The sequence below is a fragment of the Ranitomeya imitator genome, chromosome 1 (assembly GCF_032444005.1).
Source record: "Ranitomeya imitator isolate aRanImi1 chromosome 1, aRanImi1.pri, whole genome shotgun sequence".
Classification (NCBI taxonomy): Eukaryota; Metazoa; Chordata; class Amphibia; order Anura; family Dendrobatidae; genus Ranitomeya; species Ranitomeya imitator.
In genome coordinates, this window is record NC_091282.1 from 637851739 (window position 1) to 637873375 (window position 21637).

The window sequence follows — 21637 nt, forward strand, 5'->3', positions numbered from 1 at the left end:
TACCAAGAAAAGCTGCTACTTTACCTACATAACTGGATCTCGTAGATAATGAACGGATGAGACGACCAAAGGCTATGGAACCTCATTCTGATGCTCCATACACTTTGCCTACAGCCACTTTTGGTTCAGCTGCGCAGCATGAGACCCGGTGACTCTGAAGAGCTCGGTGACTGAGAAGAGCGGTATTGTTACTACCGTCACCGCTCTTCAGAGTCGCTGGGTCTCGCCAGGTCTGGGCTAGTAGTGGGGGTGTCTAATAGACACCTCTCCATTACTTACACCAGGGATTGATAGCAGCTGACATTACGCAGCTGACTTCAACCCTAAAAATCATTACACATACCAGAATTAAATGCTTTGGCGGCTGAGAAAAGCAGTAGAGTTAGCGCTATTCCCAGGCGCCGGGTGCTAACTACAACTGTCATCATCCTTGCCTCATCTCCCTGTTAAGCATTTCTGCTGTATTTACATGTGCTGTTCTCAGGCCACTAAACGAGTTTGATCGACAATACTGAAGTCGTTCACTTGTTTCCCGACCTCTTTACACCAACTGAGAAACAATGAAGGGAACAGAACAATCACAATTAGATCAATCTGTCACCATACAGTATCATGTTATCAGCAGCACATCTGCGATTTACACCGGCGATGTGCTGCTGAGAACAAGGATTTCTGTTCCCACATAAACAATCCAATCACTCGATGAATAGGAAGCATTTTGCTTGTTTAGTATAATACACTCCTCAGTTCTCTATATACAGTGGGGAAAAAAAGTATTTAGTCAGTCAGCAATAGTGCAAGTTCCACCACTTAAAAAGATGAGAGGCGTCTGTAATTTACATCATAGGTAGACCTCAACTATGGGAGACAGACTGAGAAAAAAAAAATCCAGAAAATCACATTGTCTGTTTTTTTATCATTTTTTTTGCATTTTATGGTGGAAAATAAGTATTATACACTCCACATAGTCCTCCATATAGTATAATACACTCCTCATAGACCTCCATATATTAAAATACACTGCAGTTCCTCCATATAGTATAATACACTCCTCAGTCCTCCAAATAGTATAATACATTCCTCAGTCCTCCAAATAGTATAATACATTCCTCATAGTGCTCCATATAGTATAATGCCCCGCCATTATCATCCATGTAGTACAATTCACTTCCCACAGTATAATTCACCCCATAGTTCTTCATATAGTATAATGTATTCCCCATAGTCCACAATACAGTATAAAGCAGCCCACATATAGTATAATGATGCCACCCCAGAGTATAATGCAGCCACCCCACAGAATATATTGTAGCCCCCTGAGTATAATGTAACCCCCAAAGAATATAATGTAGCCCCTGCATATAAAATATATGGTAGCCCCCTCATAGAGCATAATGCAGCCCCCCATAGAATATAACAGCCCTCCACAATAGAATGTAATGCAGCCAGGCCCCCATAGAATGTAATGCAGCACAGCCCCCATAGAATGTAATGCAGCCAGCCCCCATAGAATGTAATACAGCACAGCCCCCATAGAATGTTATGCAGTCAGCCCCCAATAGAATGTAATGCAGCACAGCCCCAATAGAATGTAATGCAGCCTGACCCCATAGAATGTAATACAGCACAGCCCCATAGAATGTAATGCAGCACAGCCCCCATAGAATGTAATGCAGCACAGCCCCATAGAATGTAATACAGCCAGCCCCCATAGAATGTAATGCAGCACAGCCCCATAGAATGTAATACAGCACAGCCCCCATAGAATGTAATACAGCCAGCCCCCATAGAATGTAATACAGCCAGCCCCCATAGAATGTTATGCAGCCCCCCCATCCCAATAGCCCCACAATCCAGTTATCACTCAGTGATATATTTAAAAAAACAAAAAAAAACTCACCTCTCCTCATGCCCAGTGCTGCTCCTGGCTCCGGTCTCAGCAGCTGCAGTCCGCCCGGTCACACAGCAGGTGCACGATGATATGACATCAGTGTCAGCACCGGGCAGAGCGGGGAATGATGGGAGAGGTAGCGACAGCGGACGCTCTCCCCTCCATCAGTGCATTCAACTGTACCGGCGTATAGTTGAATGCGGCAGCGCTGGCGGGGGGGTGAGTCGTCGTCGGTGGGGGTGAGTCAGGGGGGGGGGGGGATGGGGGGGAGTCAGCACTAGCGAGCGGCCCACGACTGCCACCGGCCCTTCTGGCATTTGCCAGAACTGCCCGATGGCCAGTCTGGCCCTGGGCTAGAGGCAAAGTCAGGGGATTCAGCCTGAATAGTTTTTTGGATACAGTCCGCACAAAAGCTTTTCTGCCATTGGACTTCTAGCGGGACTTTACAGAGGGCACATTCTTTGTTCTTTGACTTGGCACTAGCCTTCCTCGGTGCCTAGTAAGCAAGCAGAGAAATGTAGCCCGTGACCAATGTGACATTCACGAAGATCACTCACCACCCGCTGACACTCAAGGGTACCGGATTTTGAGGCTGATCTGGAGTACGGACAACGTCCCTCCTAGAAGCTGAGGAGTCCTGCGACTTTCGGTCCGGGCGACTGCTGCTTCTCCTCTTAGTATGCTGGTGACCAGACATAGCACCTGGTAAGACCTCTTGCTGCTGTTGCTGCTATAATAATGGCTGTTGTGGCTGCTGCTCCAAACAATCTTCCATAATGGAGCTCTGTAGATGTGAGCACTTCCACCGTGGACTCACCACCTTTTAAAGGGTGATCCACTCTGCTCACCGGATCAGAAATTGCTTCTCCCCCACTTTTGCGCCCACCAGGAGACCGACAGAAAAAGCCCAGTGACCCGGCCAGCGTTTGTCTATGGGCGCCACCATCTTGGATCCGGCGAGCAGCACTAATGTCACGCGGGCATGCCCATTCCCAGCGTGCCCTGCGCGCAATGTCTGCCACACACGCGGAAGTTAGGCCAGAGCCGAAGGCAGCCAGCAGAGGGGGAAGAGAGCGGTGTGGCAGCCGCAGAAGAGCCACAGGACTCCAGACTGCGCCAAACCGACGCCCGCATGTGTGCAAAGGCCCCAGGACCTGCGAACGGCGCTTCCACAACCTGAAGGCATACAGGCTATCTGCCTGTTCTTCCAGTGCCGGGACAGGAGTGGGTGAGTCTTCAAAAAACGCTGTGATTTCAGCACTAGGGTTCCCATCAGGACAGGAAACCCAACTGAAGCGAGGGAGAGGTACCGCCCTTTAATTTCAGTAGGTTTCCTGTCTTGACTGGGCGGATCCCCTCTCTCAGGTGTGCTGTCATGGGAGATGGGAAAAACAAGGATTTTTGTGTACTCACCGTAAAATCCTTTTCTCTGAGCCACTCATTGGGGGACACAGGACCATGGGTGTTATGCTACTGCCTCTAGGAGGCTGACACTAAGTAGACATAAAAAAATTAGCTCCTCCCCTGCAGTATACACCCAGACACTGGCTCCAGCTGAACCAGTTCCGTGACAATGCAGTAGGAAAACAAGAACAATATATTAGAGTACACCAACATCAAACCAAAAAACATACTCAAGCCGACAGGCCAACAGGGTGGGTACTGCGTCCCCCAATGAGTGAGAAAAGGATTTTATGGTGAGTACAAAAAAATCCCTGTTTCTCCTTCGCCTCATTGGGGGACATAGGACCATGGGACGTCCTAAAGCAGTCCTTGGCTGGGGAAACCGGCAGGACAGGCCAAACCTCATGCGCCTGGAAATGTATTATCGCCACCTGCAAGATTCGTCTTCCAAAGCTCGCATATGCTGAGGCCTGAGTGTGGAAATTGTAGTGCTTTGAGAAGGTGTGCAGACTGGACCAAGTCACAACCTTGCAAACCTGTTCCGCCGATGCCTGGTGTCAAATGGCCCAGGAGGCCCCCACCGAAAGAGTAGAGTGTGCATTAATCCCCTCTGGGTTAGGCCTGTTGCTGACACAGTAAGACTCTTGAATAGTCAAGCGGATCCACCTGGCTTTTGTGGACTTAGAACCGGCGAGTCCCTTCCTGTGCACCTCAAGAAGGATGAATAAGGCGTCTGTCTTACGGAAGGATGCAATCCATGAGACGTACCTTCTGAGAACCCTTACCAGATCCAGAGTGTGAAGAGCCTTCTCAAAATGGTGTATTGGTGTCGAGCAAAATGAGGGCAGGACAATGTCCTCGTTAAGGTGAAAGGAAGAGACCACCTTGGGTAAGAGACAGAGCCGGTCTGAGAACTACCTTGTCCTGGTGAAAAATTAGAAAAGGAGCTCGATAGGGCGGCTAACTCCAATACCCGCCTGATAGACGTTACCGCGACAAGAAAGGCAACCTTCCTTGAAAGGTGGGTGAGAGACTTCCTGCAGCAGTTCAAAGGGAGACCCCTGAATAACATCCAGGACCAGGTCATTCCCAGGGATCCAAAGGGATTCTATGGGGGGGTACCAAATGGGACACCACCTGAATGAAAGTCAACACCTGCAGTTTGGAAGCGATCCTGCGCTGGAACAAAACAGATAAGGCAGAAATCTGACCTTTGAGGAAACAAAGCACTATGTCTGAGTCCAGACCAGCCAGAAGAAACTCCAGAATGGCCGGGATGGACTAAGCGAGAGAACGACCACGGTCTCTGCACCATGCGAAAAATTATTTCCAGGTATGGTGATAAATGCGGACGGATGCAGGTTTCTGAGCACTAGTAATGGTGGAAACCAGGTGCTGGGCCTCTCTGACCTTTCCCGGAGCCTGCGCACTGCAGTACTTTGCTCTGCCCTCAACAGGGCAGATAAAGTATGCCTGCACCGGAGCGTGAAGACCAGAAGAGGAAGTCATCTGATGAAGAATAGGAGGCGCCGGACCCGCACCAGCAACGCCCCTGGGTGAGTATAATATAACCTCTTTTTTCACCTTTTAGGATACATCGGGGGCTTATCTACAGCATTACAGAATGCTGTAGATAAGCGCCTGATGCCGGTGGGCTTAGCTCACCGTTGATTTTGGGGGTGACAGATTCCCTTTATAGAATGTTCTGATGAAGGTCCTATGACGGACCAAAAATGTTCACACATTTTTGTCTGGATGCACAATAAAAGGAAGCTCTATTTGTTCATATACCGAGTGCCAAGTTTGTTATTATATATTGACGGGTTGGATACCTGACTTGAGCACCAACAGCACCACAACTAAGAGTGCCGTGTTCTTCTACATCAGGCTTCACATGTGGATATGCAGCTGGCCTGGAAAGATGGCCGCAGAGAATTGCACAGGGAAGTCTCATCGTGTGCAAGACACACCAAGAGGAGGGCAGAGCTGGCGCCGTGATGTCATGACATGGGCGGCGCTCCGCTGCAACATCATAAAAATGGGCGGCCTAAAATAGGCCCAAGCCGGGGTCTAAATTTTGTATGCTAGCCGGAATGTGCCCAGGGGAGGCCGTGGGTGATAGTGCTTAAAGAGCTGTTGCAGTACCGCATTCCGGGCCACACTTACTAGAGGTATGCGTCCCGCTATGGAAACCGCCGCAGTACAGGACCCGGACTGTGGAAGCGATCCTGCCGTACAGGTCAGCTGCAGCTTGGAAGGTGCAGGGAACCCACCATTCACTATCTCTTTGACAGAGAGGAGAGGGACCATCCGCTTTCCTTCCATCGCCGCTGTTCAGTCAGTGGCGATGTAGTGGGGGCCGCACGGATGCCATAAGTGCCTCAGGGCATCCAAGGGGTTAACTCCCTGAGGATGGGTCAGGGCTGTTGGTCCGGCACTAAAAGCGGGAAGAGCCTGGATGCAGAGGGGGGTACATGGAGGCGACGCTCCATGTTCCCATCTGTGGTAGGAGTGGGGACAGCGGTGCCCTGAAGGGAACAGTCGCCCCTAAAAAATCTCAGGCATGCCGTAGAAAACGATGCAGGAGGGGGTACGTGGAGTCGACTCTCCAAGTTCCCGCCTGTTGTAGGTTTGGGGAGAGCTGAGCCCTTAAGGGATCTGTCGCGCCCTGTAATCCTTTGAAGATGTTGAAGCTAAAAATAAATAAAATATTGAAGATCAGATCACATGTGCCTCCTACGGACACTAAGCTTTAACTGGTTCGGCTGGAGCCAGTGTCTTGGTGTATACTGCAGAGGTGGAGCTAATCATTTTGTGTTTACTTAGTGTCAGCCACCTAGTGGCAGCAGCATAACACTCATGGTCCTGTGTCCCCCAATGAGGCGAAGAAGGAATGTTAAATGACAATGGCTGGTTTCTCCACCGACAACAATGACCTCAGCAGCGTGAGAATTCATCCTCTATAACCCCACCCATGCTTTAGTAAAATGCTGCAATCCCTTAGGCTAGGTTGACATTGCGTTAGGGCGATCCGTTTAAGAGATCTGTTACTTAGCCACACTAATGTAACGGATCTGTTAATGCGCCCATAGACTTACATTATCGTAACGCATCCTAATGCATGTCAAAATCGGCATGTGTTAGCAATGATGCATTACTTTGTAAACGCACCCTCGAACGCGGTTTACCGCGTTTTCGGGTATGTTAGGTCTAATGCACAACGAACGGACGCCTTTGCTTTGCATAGACCTCTACTGCTAATGCATGCCAACGCAATGGTACCATGTGTTAGCGCGATTGTAGAAATAGAGATTTTGGCCATTAGCGATAGCGCATCCGCTTAATGGATCCGTTAAACGGATGGCACTATCGCAATGTGAACCTAGCCTTAGTCTTTATTCACAAAGGCATCACTCCGACAAGGGCTTATCATCAGTCTCCCTATGTCACAACATTCAATGCAAGTCAATTCTCTTCAAAAGTGTACACCATATAGTAAAAAAGAAAAAAGAGCAGCTAAACAATAGGATTTCAACAGAGCTTTATTCCCAGCATGAACACTGGTCAGAGATCACATCGGTCCAAAGGGCATTCATGTACATACAGGAAGGTTAGAAGGGGCGTCCTCTTGAAAGGTGTGATTTTGTGTGACCTAAATTCTTCCTTCAAATCAATGAAATAGGCCATCCAAAATTATATACTTTAACATTTTACGCTCAACGACAAATCTTCCGCCGCATTCTTAAAGCTAAATGACTTAGAGTAACTTTTTATTCATTCATTTTACAGCCTCTGCAAAGTTATATATTTTTTTTAATATACTCCCATCACCTTCTAATGCTCCCTTTCCTCACAAACTTTATGCTGCTAGTGCTGTTTTAACTGCCTTCTTTATGTTCTTTTACAAGCTGCTTTGAACTGCTGCTCTAGCAGGAATCCGCACAATGCTGCCCCTTGTGTGAACCTCTCTGCTCCACTTCCCCGGTTTTGGTATATAGATTCTTGCTAGAGTAGCAGTTCAAAGCAGCTTTTAAAAGTGCACAAACTAAGCAGATAAACCAGCACTTTCAACATGTGGTTTGTGAGAAGAAGGAAACAAAATAAGTAAGTAAACAAGATAATTAACTTAGGAAAGGCTGATAAATAATGAAACAAAAAAGCTTAAATCACTCAAGTGGAATTGGCTTTTTCTGTGACTTTATGCTGCGAGAGGGGAATACAGAGCTGCTTCATTCACCATTTGAAGAGAGAACGGTGAAATAAAAAGTAGTTTCATGCACATTACAGTTACAACATTTAGTATTGGCTTTTATACAAACTGTTTAATTCATAGATATGCGAAACCAGATGTTGTACTTGGCAATTAGTCTGTTGATGATCATAAACTGCTCAAAATAAGTATACGGTTCCAGATTTCTGATTTATATTTCACATATGGAGAAATTACTTTGATTTGCTGAGCTACAAATTAGTAAAAGGAGGCCTTGAGTCTTGACATGTAAGCATGGGGGACAGAAGCGGCTACAAATAATCAGGATGAGTGACAAAAAGAGAAAAAAAAAAAAAAGGCTGTGGGATCTTAACGGAACTGTAGAGGGCTGATCCTCAAACCAATCGCATCTTTTCCGATTTCCGTCACCTATGAAAATGAATAAGGGTAAAGAATTAGTGTTTATGAAAACAATAATCCAAGGATCTTAGCCCTTTAGTGAAGAGGCAATTTTTACAATTCTGACCAGTCAATTTATGAGGTTATAGCTCTGGAACGCTTAAATGTATCCCACTGATTGTTTTTTCATGACATATTGTACTTCATGTTAGTGGTAAAATTTCTTCGATATAACTTGCGTTTATTTATGAAAAAAACTGAAATTTGGCAAAAAGTTTGAAAATGTATAAATTTTCAAAAACTTAATTTTTGTTCCCTTAAATCAGAGAGTGGTGTCACACAAAATAATTAATAAATAACATTTCCCACATGTCTACTTTACATCAGCACAATTTTGGAAACAATTTTTTGTAAGGACGTTATAAGGGTTAAAAGTTGACTAGCAATTTCTCATTTTTCTAACAAAATTTGCTAAACAATTTTTTTAGGGATCACCTCATATTTTAAAGGAGTTTGGGGGATATTAATGTAACAGAAAATACCCAAAAGTGACACAATTCTAACAACTGCACCCCTCAAGGTGCACAAAACCACATTCATGAAGTTTATTAACCCCTCAGGTGCTTCACTAGAACTAAAGCAAAGTGGAAGGAAAAAAATGAACATTTTACTTTTTTTTTTTTTACAAAAAAATTATTTTGGAACCAATATTTTTTATTTTCACAAGGGTATCAGGAGAAAATGAACCACAAAATTTGTTGTGCATTTTCTCCAGAGTACGCAGATACCCCATATGTGGGGAAAGCAACTGTTTGGGTGCATAGCAGGTCTCAGAAGTGAGGGAGCACGGAGCACCATTTGACTTTTTGAACGCAAAATTGGCTGAAATCAATGGTGGCGCCATGTTGATTTTGGAGACCCCCTGATGTACCTAAACAGTAAAAACCCTCCAATTCTAACCCTAATTCCAACCCTAACCCCAACACACCCCTAACCACAAACCTAACCCCAACACACCCCTAACCACAAACCTAACCCCAAGACAATCCTAACCCCAAACCTAACCCCAACACACCCCTAACCACAAACCTAACCGTAATCACAACCCTAACCCACTTTTTGCCCCAACCCACGGTAGCCAAGACCCCAGAGAAATTCCGACACTGGGGGCGCTATACCCTTATTCCTCAGCGCTGTTAAAAAGCGACACTGTGGTTTAAGTACCCTTAACTGCCGCCGTTAAAAGACATACCAGCGGTTGTTAAGGGGTTAAATGGTTAAGAAAAAACATTTTTTCAAAATAAAAATCAGTGATGGCTGCCATCAGCATGGGGCAGAAAACTTAAGGAAGCGAATGGAGGACACAGCAAAGAGCCACCGCAGCAGGATGGGCGCGAGTACATTTTGTTATTTATCCTTTCCCGCCCCTACTTTAATAACAGGATTTTTGGTTGCTTACCGTAAAATCTGTTTCTCGGAGCCTCTATTGGGGGACACAGGAACTATGGGTGTATGCTGCTGCCACTAGGAGGCTGACACTATGCACAAAAAAAGTTAGCTCCTCCTCTGCAGTGTACACCCCACCGATTGGCATTATACACTTCAGTTAGTGAGAAAGCAGTAGGAGATAAATAACAAGGTTGAAAACCATAACCACAAACATGAGAACTGTAAACGTGAGAAGAGTCATAGAGAATAGAACAACAGAAACTGAATAACATGGGAGGGTGCTGTGTCCCCCAATGGAGGCTCTGAGAAACAGATTTTACGGTAAGCAACCAAAAATCCTGTTTTCTCTATCGCCTCTCATTGGGGGACACAGGAACCATGGACGTCCAAAAGCAGTCCCTGGGTTGGAAAAAACAGAGACTTCCATCAGGTCAGAGGACTCACCACTGCCGCCTGCAAATCCTTCTGCCTAGGCTGGCGTCCGCCGAAGCGTAGGTATGGACCTTGTAAAATTTGGCGAACGTGTGGATGGAAGACCAAGTTGCTGCTTTGCAAAGCTGTAGGGTGGAAGCCCTGTTGTGTACCGCACAGGAGGCGCCGACTGCCCGGGTAGAGTGAGCCTTTACCCCAGGAGGGGGCACTCTGTTCTTGACCCGGTAAGCCTCCAAAATTGCTGATCTGATCCAGCGAGCAATAGCCGCCTTGGAAGCCGGCAAGCCTCTGCGCGTGCCATCAGGAATGACGAAAAGAGAATCCATCTTCCGGAAAGCAGACATTCAATCCAGGTAGATCCTCACTGCCCTGACCAGGTCCAGCTTGTTCAGCGATCGCTCCAGAGGACGAGTCGGAGCTGGACAAAAGAAAGGTAGAACAATGTCCTCGTTGAGATGGAATGTGGAATCCACCTTAGGAAGAAAGGAAGGCGGAGGCCTGAGGACCACCTTGTCCTGGTGGATGACCAAGAAAGGAAGTCGGCAAGAGAGCCGCCAACTCGGAAACGCGGCGGATAGAATTAATGGCCACAAGAAAGGCCACAATCCAAGACAGAACTGATAGGGGAACCTCCCTGAGAGGCTCAAAGGGGGAACCCTCAGAACGTCCACTACCAGATTTAAATCCCATGAATCCACAGGGGCCCTGTACGGAGGGACAGCATGGGCCACGCCTTGAAGGAAGGTCTTAACCTGTGGCCGAGAAGATAATGTCTTCTGAAAAAGGATGGAGAGCGCAGAAACCTGGCCCTTCAGGGAACTAAGAGCAAGGCCCGAATCCAATCCTGCCTGAAGGAAGGCCAAAATGGAAGGCAAGGAAAAGGGCATAGGTGAAATGCAGTTGGACTCGCACCATCGGAAATAAGCCTTCCAGGTACGATAGTAAATCCTGGAAGACGAAGGCTTTCTAGCCTGGATCATGGTGTGAATCACCCAGTCCGAGAGGCCGGATGCTCTTAGAACTGCGGTTTCAACAGCCACGCCGTTAAACTGGGCGACCGAGAATTCAGGTGGCAGATCGGACCCCGAGACAGCAGATCGGGCCTGTCTGGAAGGCGCCAAGGGGCATCCGCAAGAAGATTGACGATGTCCGCAAACCAAGCTCTCCTGGGCCAATCTGGGGCAATCAGAATGACCGGCACCCCTTCCGCTTTGATCTTTTTCAACAGCTTGGGAAGTAAGGGCAGGGTTGGGAACAGATAGGGCAGCACGAACTGCGACCAAGGAATGGCCAGAGCGTCGAAGCCCACCGCGAGGGGGTCGCGAGACCTGGAGACGAAACGAGGAACCTTCCTGTTACTCGGGACGCCGTGAGGTCCAAGTCCGGAGTCCCCCATCGAAGACAAATCTGATGGAAAACCTCCAGATGCAAGGACCATTCCCCTGCTGCGAGACCCTCGCGGCTGAGGAAGTCGGCAGCCCAATTGTCCACGCCGGAGATATGCACCGCGGATATCACCGGAACCGTTGCCTCTGCCCAGAGGAGGATCTTGGATACCTCGGCCAAGGCGATCCGAGTCCCCCCCCTGATGGTTGACATATGCCACCGCCGTGGCATTGTGCGTCTGGATTCGGATTGGTAGACCCCTGAGAATCCTTTCCCAGTGACGAAGGGACAGAAAGATGGCTCGAATGTCGAAGGGACATTGATCAGCAGAGTTGACTCATGCGCCGACCAACGACCCTGAACAGTCAGGTGGCGAAACACCGCGCCCCAGCCGAGCAGGCTGGCGTCCGTCGTCACCACTTGCCAGTGAACTGGAAGGAAGGACTTGCCCTGGGAGATGAGAGGGGACGTCAGCCACCAGTTGAGACACCGTTTGACCCGGGGAGAGAGTCGAATCGGACGATCCAGGGAAAAGACAGACCTGTCCCACAGACAGAATGGCTTGCTGAAGAGGCCGCGAGAGAAATTGGGCGAAGGGAATCGCTTCCAATGTTGCTTCCATCCTCCCCAGAACCTTCATGGCCGATCGGAAGGAGGGAAACCGAGGACCCTGGAGCAAGCGTACGTCCCGACGAAAGATGGATCTCTTGTCTTCGGGAAGGAAGACTTTGGTCTGACAAGTGTCGAAGAGCATGCCCAGAAAAACGATGCGCTGAGAAGGAATAAGGAAGGACTTTTTCCGGTTGACCAGCCACCCGAAGCGGGCTAGGGTGTCGAGGATAATGGAGAGACTTTCGAGAAAAGGACGGGGCCTTGATGAGGATGTCGTCGAGGCTATCAGCGCCGCCATAATCTTTGTGAAAACCCTGGGAGCGGTTGCAAGACCGAACGGCATGGCGACAAACTGAAAATGGTCCTGGAGCACCGCAAAGCGCAGGAATCGGTGATGTCCCGGGAATATTGGGACATGGAAGTTGGCGTCCTGAATATCTATGGAACACAGAAATTCCTGAGCCTCCATGGAAGCAATTACCGAACTAAGGGATTCCATCCTGAAGTGTCTCAGACGAACTCTCCTGTTCAGCAATTTGAGATCCAGAATGGGACGGACCTTGCCGTCTTTTTTCGGTACCACAAAAAGAGTTGAATAGAAACCTGTGAACCGTTCTTTTCCTGGGATGGGAACGATCACCCCGGATTTGAGGAGAGAAGCGATGGCTGCGAAGAAACCCGTGATTAGAGCGGGGTCTCTTGGAGGTCGGGATTCGAAGAAACGATCCCGTGGTCGTGAAACGAAATCTATTTTGTATCCTGTGGATACAACTTCCCTGACCCATGCGTCCTCTACTGAGGAGATCCAGACGTCCCTGAAGAAGAGGAGACGGCCGCCCAGCCTGGGACGTTGGCTGGGGTTTTGCTGAGAGTCATGCCGAGGTTGATCTTCCAGTCCTGAACCTGGAGGATCTACCCTGGGAGTAGCGAGGACGCCAGGAAGGAGTGGGTCTAAAGGATACCGTCTTCTTCTCTTGACGTGCCTGTGGCCTCTGTTGCTGCTGGGAAAAGGAGTTTGACGCCGCGAAGCGACGAAAGGGCTGAAAAGACCGAAATTGCCATCTAGGAGGAGGGCGACGAGGTTTGGACTGGGGAAGAAGAGAGCTTGTGCCCCCGGTGGCGTCCTTAATGATTTGGTCCAACTTAGAACCAAAAAGATGTGAACCTTGAAAAGGCAGGCTGGTAAGGGACTTTTTAGAAGACAAATCCGCCTGCCAGGCCTTGAGCCAAACGGTCCAATGGATGGCAACAGCATTGCTGGACGCCTGAGCCGCACAAGACGCGGCATCCAGGGAGGCGGAGACCAGGTATTCATCTGCGTGAGAAATCTGGTTGGCAAGCTCCGCCAGCTGCCCGGGTGGAGCCCCGTCCAGGATGCCCTGACGGAGTTGTTTGGCCTATTTGGATATGTATTTTGAAACCCAAGTGGAAGCAAAAGCCGGGCATAGAGTAGCTGCAGCCTCTTCAAAGGCTGAATCCTTCGCGAAGGATTCTATGACTATCTTTAGAATCCTTCAGAGATGCTCCGCCGGACAGTGGAAGGACAGTGTTGGTGGAAAGCCTGGAAACTGGAGGATCCACCGAAGGAGAAGCAGTCCAATTACCCGTGAGCTCCGGAGAAAAGGGATATAAAATGCCAAGTCGCTTTCCTCTCTGAAAGCGTCTGGTCGGATTCTCTCTTTCTCTGGTCATGATCTCCTCGAATTCAGAGTGAGGAGCGAAAAACTTGGAAGGTGGTTTAGCCCATCTAAACGAAACCGCCTGATCTGCGGGTTCCGTAGAGGTATCCTGGATGCCACAGGTCTGATTTATCGCTCCAATGAGATTCTGAACCATACCCCTCATGGTAGCGATTTGGTCAGAGAACGCCTCGCCTGACTCAGGGAAGGAGGGGGGGGGGGGGAGGGGGGTAGTCGATCCAGCACGGACACCAGAGTTTGAGACATCAGAGTTAGATCCGCTACCAATTGTGATAGAGAGGAGGCCCAGCTAGGGGTGGGGGTATCACTCTCAAGCGGAGCAGCCGGGGGATCCTGGGCGGTGGGAACAATCAGGTTGCTGCAGGTCTGACAGAGTGGGGAGGACTGACCTGAGGGAACTTTGCAGTTACAGGACGAACATGCAAAGTATTTTACTAAGGCAGAAGAAGCGGAGGAAGAAGTAGGAGGACGAGAGCGGCCTCCCTTAGAGGTAGACATTTTGAAGGGTCCTTGAAGAAAATGCCAGAGGGTTAGGGGACAGGGGGCAGAGGGGAGTGTCAGTCTGCAGTGCAGAGCTACTCACGGCAGACGAAAAAAAAACGGATTCCAGGTTGGAGGAAGCTGTCCGGCTTGCAAGGTGGACCTCTGGAGAGAAGTTTAGCTACTGCTGCAATCTGAGCCGCAGATGGTGCCCGCTGAAAGGGCGCAAGAATGTGCGCTCTGGAAAGGGCGGAGCGCGATGTGTGGCACCAAGCAGTGGCGTAGAGGGAGGGGCGGAGACAGCCGTGCGCCCAGGAGCACCAATATGGCGCCGGTGGGCGGAGAGTGCAGGACAGAGATTGTCGGGCGGGAGAAAGCCCGCCCGATGAAGAGGAAGTGGGCGGAGTGCGGCACCGGAAGTAGGCCCGGGCAGAAGCAGGGGCCTAAATTAGAGGCCGGCGACCGGCGGAAGAAAGCCGCAGTGCGCCGCAGTGAGAAAAACGGCGCGGCAGCCTGCCAAGGCTCCAGAGCAGTGTGCTGCAGGAAGAAGCGGCACGGCAGCCTGTCAGAGCTGCCGCGCTGGGGAAGGTAGTGCGGCCCCATTAAAACCGCGGCGCCGGAGTGGTGCGCCAGCCTGCCAGGGCTGTCTCACTGGAGAAGGCGCGGCAGCCTGTAAAGGCCCCGCGCCGGAATAGAAGGCAGAGGGGCCGCAGCTGCCGCATGGGAAGGAAGAAACTCGGCTGCCTGCAAAGGCCGCCGCGCAATACAGCAATCCCGGGCCGTGCTGCTGCAATCTGGAGAAGTTGCTGTGTAAGCGACGACCAGGTTTGTTGGGAGCCCCTTAGCAAGACCCCCCTTGAAAGACCTGGGATGGGAATGGGGAAATACTCACCTCAAACCTCCCACGCCGATACTAACCTGAAGAGGAATGAGACGTCCAGGGAGCTGATGGACGTCCTCGTCTCCGCAACCGACAGGCTCTGGTGGGGGACGGAGCCAGAACCGGACTTCTGAGCACGCTTGTGTGCTAGGATCATGGTCCTGCTGTCGGATCTATGAGGATACAGGGTGGCAGTACATGCCGTACTCATAGTCTGTATTGTGGGACTACAGGTGTGACTGTTCACCCTGTATCCCTCCGGAAAACCTGAAAAAAAACGACGCACATTGAGGTAGATAAGGGTCTAATGAAAGACCCGTGTCCACCTCCTACTGACACTAAGCTAAACTGAAGTGTATAATGCCAGTCGGTGGGGTGTACACTGCAGAGGAGGAGCTAACTTTTTGTGCATAGTGTCAGCCTCCTAGTGGCAGCAGCATACACCCATGGTTTCTGTGTCCCCCAATGAGAGGTGATAGAGAAAATGTTTTGTGATCTGGAGAGATATACCGTATATAGTAGAGTATAATCCGACCCGAGTATAAGCCGAGACCCCTAATTTTGCCACAAAAAAACTGGGAAAACTTATTGACTCGAGCATAATGGGAAATGCAGCAGCTACTTGTAAATTTCAAAAATAAAAATGGATACCAATAAAAGTAAAATTAATTGAGACATCAGTAGGTTAAGTGTTTTTGAATATCCATATTGAATTAGGAGCCCCATACAGTTCATGATGGGCCCCATAAGATGCTCCATATTAAAATATGCCCCATATAATGCTGCACAAAAGGTTAATGATGGCCCCATAAGATGCTCCATAGAATATTATGCCCCATATAATGCTGCACAAAGGTTGATGGCCCCATAAGATGCTCCATAGATTATGCCCCATATGCTGCTGCGATTAAATAAAAAAAAAAATGACATACCTCTCGTCGCTCAGGCCTCCGGCACTTGCGATATTCACCTGTCCCCGTTCCACTACTGTGTCTTCCGACTCTCTGCAGTGACTGTTCAGGCAGAGGGCACGCACTAACCACGTCATTGCGCCCTCTGACCTGAATGTCACAGCCAGAGGACGCGGAAGACAGAGCCCGGAGGTGGAATGGAGACAGGTGAATATCACATGGCTCTCACCCTTCCCCGTTATACTCACCTGCTCCCGACGTGGTCCCTGGCAACTTCTCACTGACAGATGGTCTCCGGGCGCCGGCAGCTTGTTCCTGTGTTCAGCGGTCACATGGTACCCTTCATTACAGTAATGAATATGCGCTCCACCCCTATGGGAGTGGAGTGACGTCCATATTCATTACTTTAATGAGCGGTACGTGACAGCTGCCGGCGTCAGAGAATCGGAGAAGCAGGGACTGTACCGGGAGCAGGTGAGTATGATTTGAAAGCAGCCACTACCCTGACCGCCGGGGACAATTACTCAAGTATAAGCCGAGAGGGGTACTTTTAGCCTAAAAAAATGGGCTGAAAGTCTCAGCTTATACTCGAGTATATACGGTAAGAAAAGCCTTTTAGCGGCAATAAGGGGGGCATTTTCCATTCACACTGAATAAATTCAACAAGAATGGAATTAAAACTAATGATATGCATTTAATTTCCTGACATACCGTGGTGACCCTGCAGATCTGTCCCTTATACTCCGGGATGTAGCAAGCTCCGCTGAGGGGACATTTTTCCACCGGTTTCCCCCTGTATATTGGCCGGTAAGAGGCGGCACAGATGTCGAAGGGGTTGTGCATGTCGTAGTTGAGCTGGTAGGTGTCGGTGAGGTTTTTCTCGCAAGCAGCCAAAATCTTGCGTGTCTGTCGTAGGAGAAAATAAATATATTAGTTGCCACAAAGTCGATTCTTACTGTACCTGCATTAATCTTCCACCACCATTCTGCACCTGCTGCGCCACTTCAGGTTTGGGCCCCAATTCTAGCAGTCGCCTGGCGAACACGGCAGCTGTTTTGAAATTCTTCAGCTTGAAGAAGAGATTGACGGCCGTTCGTAAGACCAAGATCAGGTGAATCGGCTGCAGGTTGGAGTGTGTGAAGTAGGCTGCCATCTGCAAAAAACAAGTCAGAATGCTCAACGGAAGAAATATGTACACTGCCCCCGAGAGGTACACCAACGTCATTACAGATATAGCAATGATTTTGTTTGGGCACCGGTTTTTGCCTCACCTCACAAATGCGCTTCTGTTGTTCCAGGGTATCTTTAGGAAGCTTCTTCCGCTCTATTTCCATGGACAATCCCACTATATACTCTCTGCAGACTACGATGAGCTGCTGGGCCTGCAATGGAAGGTAAATAGGCAGTGATTTGGAGATTTATATTTCCTACATGGAGCACTGCGTGTTATGTAACGGCCCCCTTACCTCTGCTATCTCTAGCTTGCTATCCACCACCAGAAGAGGAACGCTGAGGAGGATGAGGCGGAACTTCTCCACCGCTTCCTCAAATTTGCCTGATGTGGTCAACTGGTAGCACAACTGTAGACGCTGGATCAGGTCGCTGAGCTTCAGGCCAACGGCTGGAAGTCCATTCTTTAACCCGGCTTCCTTCCTGCAAGAGTAAATCCAAAGCTTAGAGGCAGAGATCCAATGCTCTAATAGGAAATTTATGGCAATGGTGGTCTCTCAATAAAGAGATGCAGTGCCCACCAGTGGAAGCCCCCTGGAGATAAAACTGTCAGCAGCCACTAGGGGGAGCTTACAAGATACAGATTCATCATCAGAGACTTGCTTCCACTAGTGGTGGATACAGACAGAATAGTATTTAATTCTACAGCTTTCCCCCAAAATATTGTGTGTCAATCAGGAATGTGTCCTTACCAGTTCCTTTGGGGATAACCGTACATCGCTGGGAGCCCCGGCAGTGCCTGATAAGTGCTACGACCCCTGGAGAAGGTGTGCAGGAAATGCTGCTTATAGGCGCCAAAGTTTACCACACCCACTTGGTCATAGAGAAGCTGAGGAGATATAAAGATGGTCGAAGTGTATCTACAGGAGCACGCAGCTGGCACTGAACCCATGTCGGAGGCTTATGGTGAACTTACTCGCATTGCGGTCTCAAACGATCCGGCCAAGACGTGATCCACCGGAAGCTGAGAGTTGTTGCACCAAGACTGCAGTATAAAAATGACCAGAACATAATGAACATCTACGTCTTATCCTGCGTCACAACAGGACTGTGTAGAGGGCAGAACATCTTACCTGTGTGGGACTACTGCCCTTGGTTGGTGGCACGAAGAAGCCGTCTTCTCCCGAGCCTGAGGCACCAGCGGGAACATCCTGTGAACACAGGGCCAAGTTTAGAAGGAAAAGGCAGAAGATAAATCCTTGCTGCCAACTGACTATCTCAGGTCTACTCACCAGCTCAGGAGGAAGGTCCAGGTCCTCTTCCACATCCCATCCACCTCCTTCTTCCTGTCCTTTACCGGGGGCCTCATCTCCGAATGTTTCTCCCGCATCCACGAAGCCATCTGAAAAGAAACGCCATGGCTATTGGGTTTATATGCTTAGAAGAGAAGGAGACGGAGGGTAATCTAGGCTGACGCCTTCACCTTCATCCAGTGCCAGCTCAGCATCTTCTCCCCAGCCTTCTCCTCCCACCGTGTCCACATCCATATCGGCAGCCATTGCTCCCTTAGCTGGCAGGAGAAAAAGTGAAACCTCATTAATTAAGGGCATTTTGAGAGAAAAAAAAAACCCATAAAATTCCGTTATAGGGGTCAACATCCCCCTGTCCTGACATTAGTAATACATAAAGCCTCTCTGGGCCTGTTAGGACACAGCAGCTCTGCCACATCTGGCAATGGTGCCGAAGCTTCGATCCAGTACTTAAGAGTGCACTTAATGTCCAGATGCCAGCAAAGAGGATAGAAGTGGCAATACCCCATAGGGGGAGACTGGTGGAGCGGGAGCCTTTATCCTGCAACCAACTGGCATAAACTTAAGGGGTTGGCTACTACTACTAAAAAAGTGGACTTGCAGTACCCGGCCAGGGCCACTATAGAAATGACAAAGATGCTGTTCTCCGGCAGCATCTGAGATGTACTGGCTGACAGGGGTGTGGGTGTTGGAAGAATGGGCCATCATAAAAAAAATAAAATAAATAAAATAGTGCCCACCCCTTTAACTACTTCACCCTCCAGCCTGTTTCCACCTTCATGACCAGGACAATTTTGACAATTATGACCACTGTCCCTTTATGAGGTAATAACTCTGGAACGCTTCAACTGATCCCACTGATTCTGAGCTTATTTTCTCGTGACATATTGTACTTCATGCAAGTGGTAAAATTTGCTCAATATGTAAAAATATCAGAAATTTGACAAATTTTGAAATTGTCCCAATTTTCAAACTTCTAATTTTTGTGCCTTTAAACCAGTTATGTCACGTAAATTAGTTAATTAATAACATTTCTCACATGTCTACTTTTTACATCAGAATCATTTTTTAAACAATTTTTATTAGGAAGTTTTAAGGGTTAAAAAAAAAGTTGACCAGAGACTGTTCGTTTTTCCAACAAAATAGACAAAACCATTTTTTTTTTTTTAGGGACCATATGACATTTGAAGTGACTTTATGGCAGAAAATATCCAAAAGTGACACAATTATAAAAACTTCACCCCTCAAGGTGCTCAAAACCACATTCAAGAAGTTCATTAACCCTCCAGGTGATTCTCAGGAACTGAAGCAATGTGGAAGGAATTTTTTTTACAAAATTTTTAATTCTGCCCCCAATTTCTTTTTCCACAGGGGTCACAGGAGTAAATTGACCCCAAAATTTGTTGTGCACATTTTCCTGAGCAGACACCCAGTATGTGGGGAAAAACTACTGTTTGGGTGCATGGCAGGGCTTGGAAAAGGAGCAAGGTTTGACTTTTTGAAAGCAAAATTGGCTGGAATCGAGGGTGGACAATGTGCATTTGGAGAGCATCTGATGTGCCTAAATATTGCAAATTCCCCACAAGTGACCACATTTTGGAAACTAGGCCGCTCAAGGACTCTATCTAGACGTATAGTTTTATGGTAACAATTATGCTTTTGGTTTTACTGGTGTTGTGTCAACAGGGTAAAAACAAATTTTATTAATTTGTGGATGTGTGGTACGCTTTGAAGCAATCCTTAATGCACAGGCCAGCATTCCCAGGCCAGGCTTCAAAATGGTAAATTGTGTCCTTTCAGATTCCTCTCTTGGAGCTTTCTCTGCACTGTTTTTGTGATTATCCTTTCATCGCTGTTTGGGGAACCTCTCCGGGAAAATCTTGACCTGGGACAATGTGGGCACTATCCGTTTCAGAAGTACTGGGACCTGCCCCTTCCTGAGTGACAAACATTAGGGCCTTGATGTCTACCTCCTTAAAGTGAAAGAAGGTACCCATATTGCCTGCAGATCAAAACAGCACAAAAGCACTGTACAGTGCCATATGTACGGCCAATTTTCTGTACCATCCTTTAGCTTTTCGCATCACATTGTATGGTTTGAGGACCTGATCTGAGAGATCTACACCCCCATGTACTTATTATAATCCAGGGTATAATCTAGCTTTGGGACTTTTGGTACCTCAGACCGTAACAAGTGGGCTGTTCCCATGGTGTATGGTGGTCAAGATAAGAACATCCCCTTTTGTCCTTTTGCTTGACCACCAGCATGTTGTCGCTGCATTGGGCTCTGCTTTCGCCTTTTTAGTGGCTTAGGGAGACCCTAAATCTGTGGGGATACCCTTGCACAGCTTGTACAGTGTAATTCCGTACTCGGCCCTTTTACTGGGAAGGTAGTGCCTGAATTTTAGAAGAAAAAAAAAAATGAAAACAAAAAAATCAATTGAAGTAAATAAAGTTTGTAAAAAAAAAAAAATTGTATTGAGTTCATTACATTAATGCCCTAGCTATAAAATTTAGTTAGTGCCAACCTTTGGAACAGGGATTTGGGAACTGCTGCAATCACAGATCGTTCACACGACGATCGCAGCAAACAGATCACAGTAGGATCTCACTGGTTATCAACGATAATTCACTCTCTCAGGTACCAAGATTTACACAAATGCTCTGGAAGCCAAAGGTAAAGATGGCGTGCAAAGTGGTGATCGCTATTTTAGATTAACCCCTTTGGCACTGATTGGCGGAATAGTTTGACCAATCAATGCCAAAAAGGTTAATCAGCTGAGGCAATCGCCCCATCCATTGTGACTGCTGTGATTGGTGCCGTCTGAGCCAGCGTCACATTTTTTTTTCAACAACTTTGTTACGTCGCTGTGATTGGCTCATTGTGATCATTCAATCACATTTCTACCGCTGCAATCCTTAAGAAGGAACCCTGCTCAGTTGCACTCCGCACCGCCCACCGCCACAGCATTGCCACACCTCTGCTGCAACCCCCTGGTAAGCCTGCGTTTGAACTATAAGACGCACCCCCCATTTTCCTCCCAAATTTTTTTGGGAAAAAGTGCGTCTTATAGTCCAAAAAAATATGGTATACATGTCGCATTGCAGGAAAGCAGCTCCCGCTGCACTGTACATATACGGCGATTGTCGTGAACAGGTTAAATGGTCAATCGTGTTGTATAGTAATTTCGAGTAAGAAGGCGAGAGTTCCTTCAGATTAACATCGCACATCTACAAAACTACTTACCCTTATTGGATATGGATCCTTCAAAAAAGCCTTTGGACACGGTGAGCAGAGGCCAGTTAGTGTCCAGCGGCATCACCGGAGGAGGGGGCAGAAGCAGCTTAGCATCGGGATCCACCTCGGGAATCTGACAGCAAACATTAATCATTATAATATTGT

General features: G+C 48.2%; 1 protein-coding gene across 1 annotated transcript in view; it reads right to left on the reverse strand.

Moving 5' to 3' along the window:
• Positions 1-6819: 6819 nt before the first annotated feature.
• The window catches only part of COPA (COPI coat complex subunit alpha), a 39261-nt gene continuing 24443 nt past the window's right edge, over positions 6820-21637 (reverse strand). The window contains exons 23-33 of the mRNA XM_069727376.1: positions 21482-21605; positions 18408-18494; positions 18217-18326; positions 18058-18135; positions 17901-17969; positions 17677-17813; positions 17221-17407; positions 17026-17136; positions 16746-16907; positions 16466-16660; positions 6820-7934 (exon numbers count right to left, since the gene is read on the reverse strand). Coding sequence (XP_069583477.1) covers positions 7875-7934; positions 16466-16660; positions 16746-16907; positions 17026-17136; positions 17221-17407; positions 17677-17813; positions 17901-17969; positions 18058-18135; positions 18217-18326; positions 18408-18494; positions 21482-21605 — 1320 coding nt within the window. The 3' untranslated portion in view covers positions 6820-7874. The remainder of the gene's footprint in view (positions 7935-16465; positions 16661-16745; positions 16908-17025; positions 17137-17220; positions 17408-17676; positions 17814-17900; positions 17970-18057; positions 18136-18216; positions 18327-18407; positions 18495-21481; positions 21606-21637) is intronic.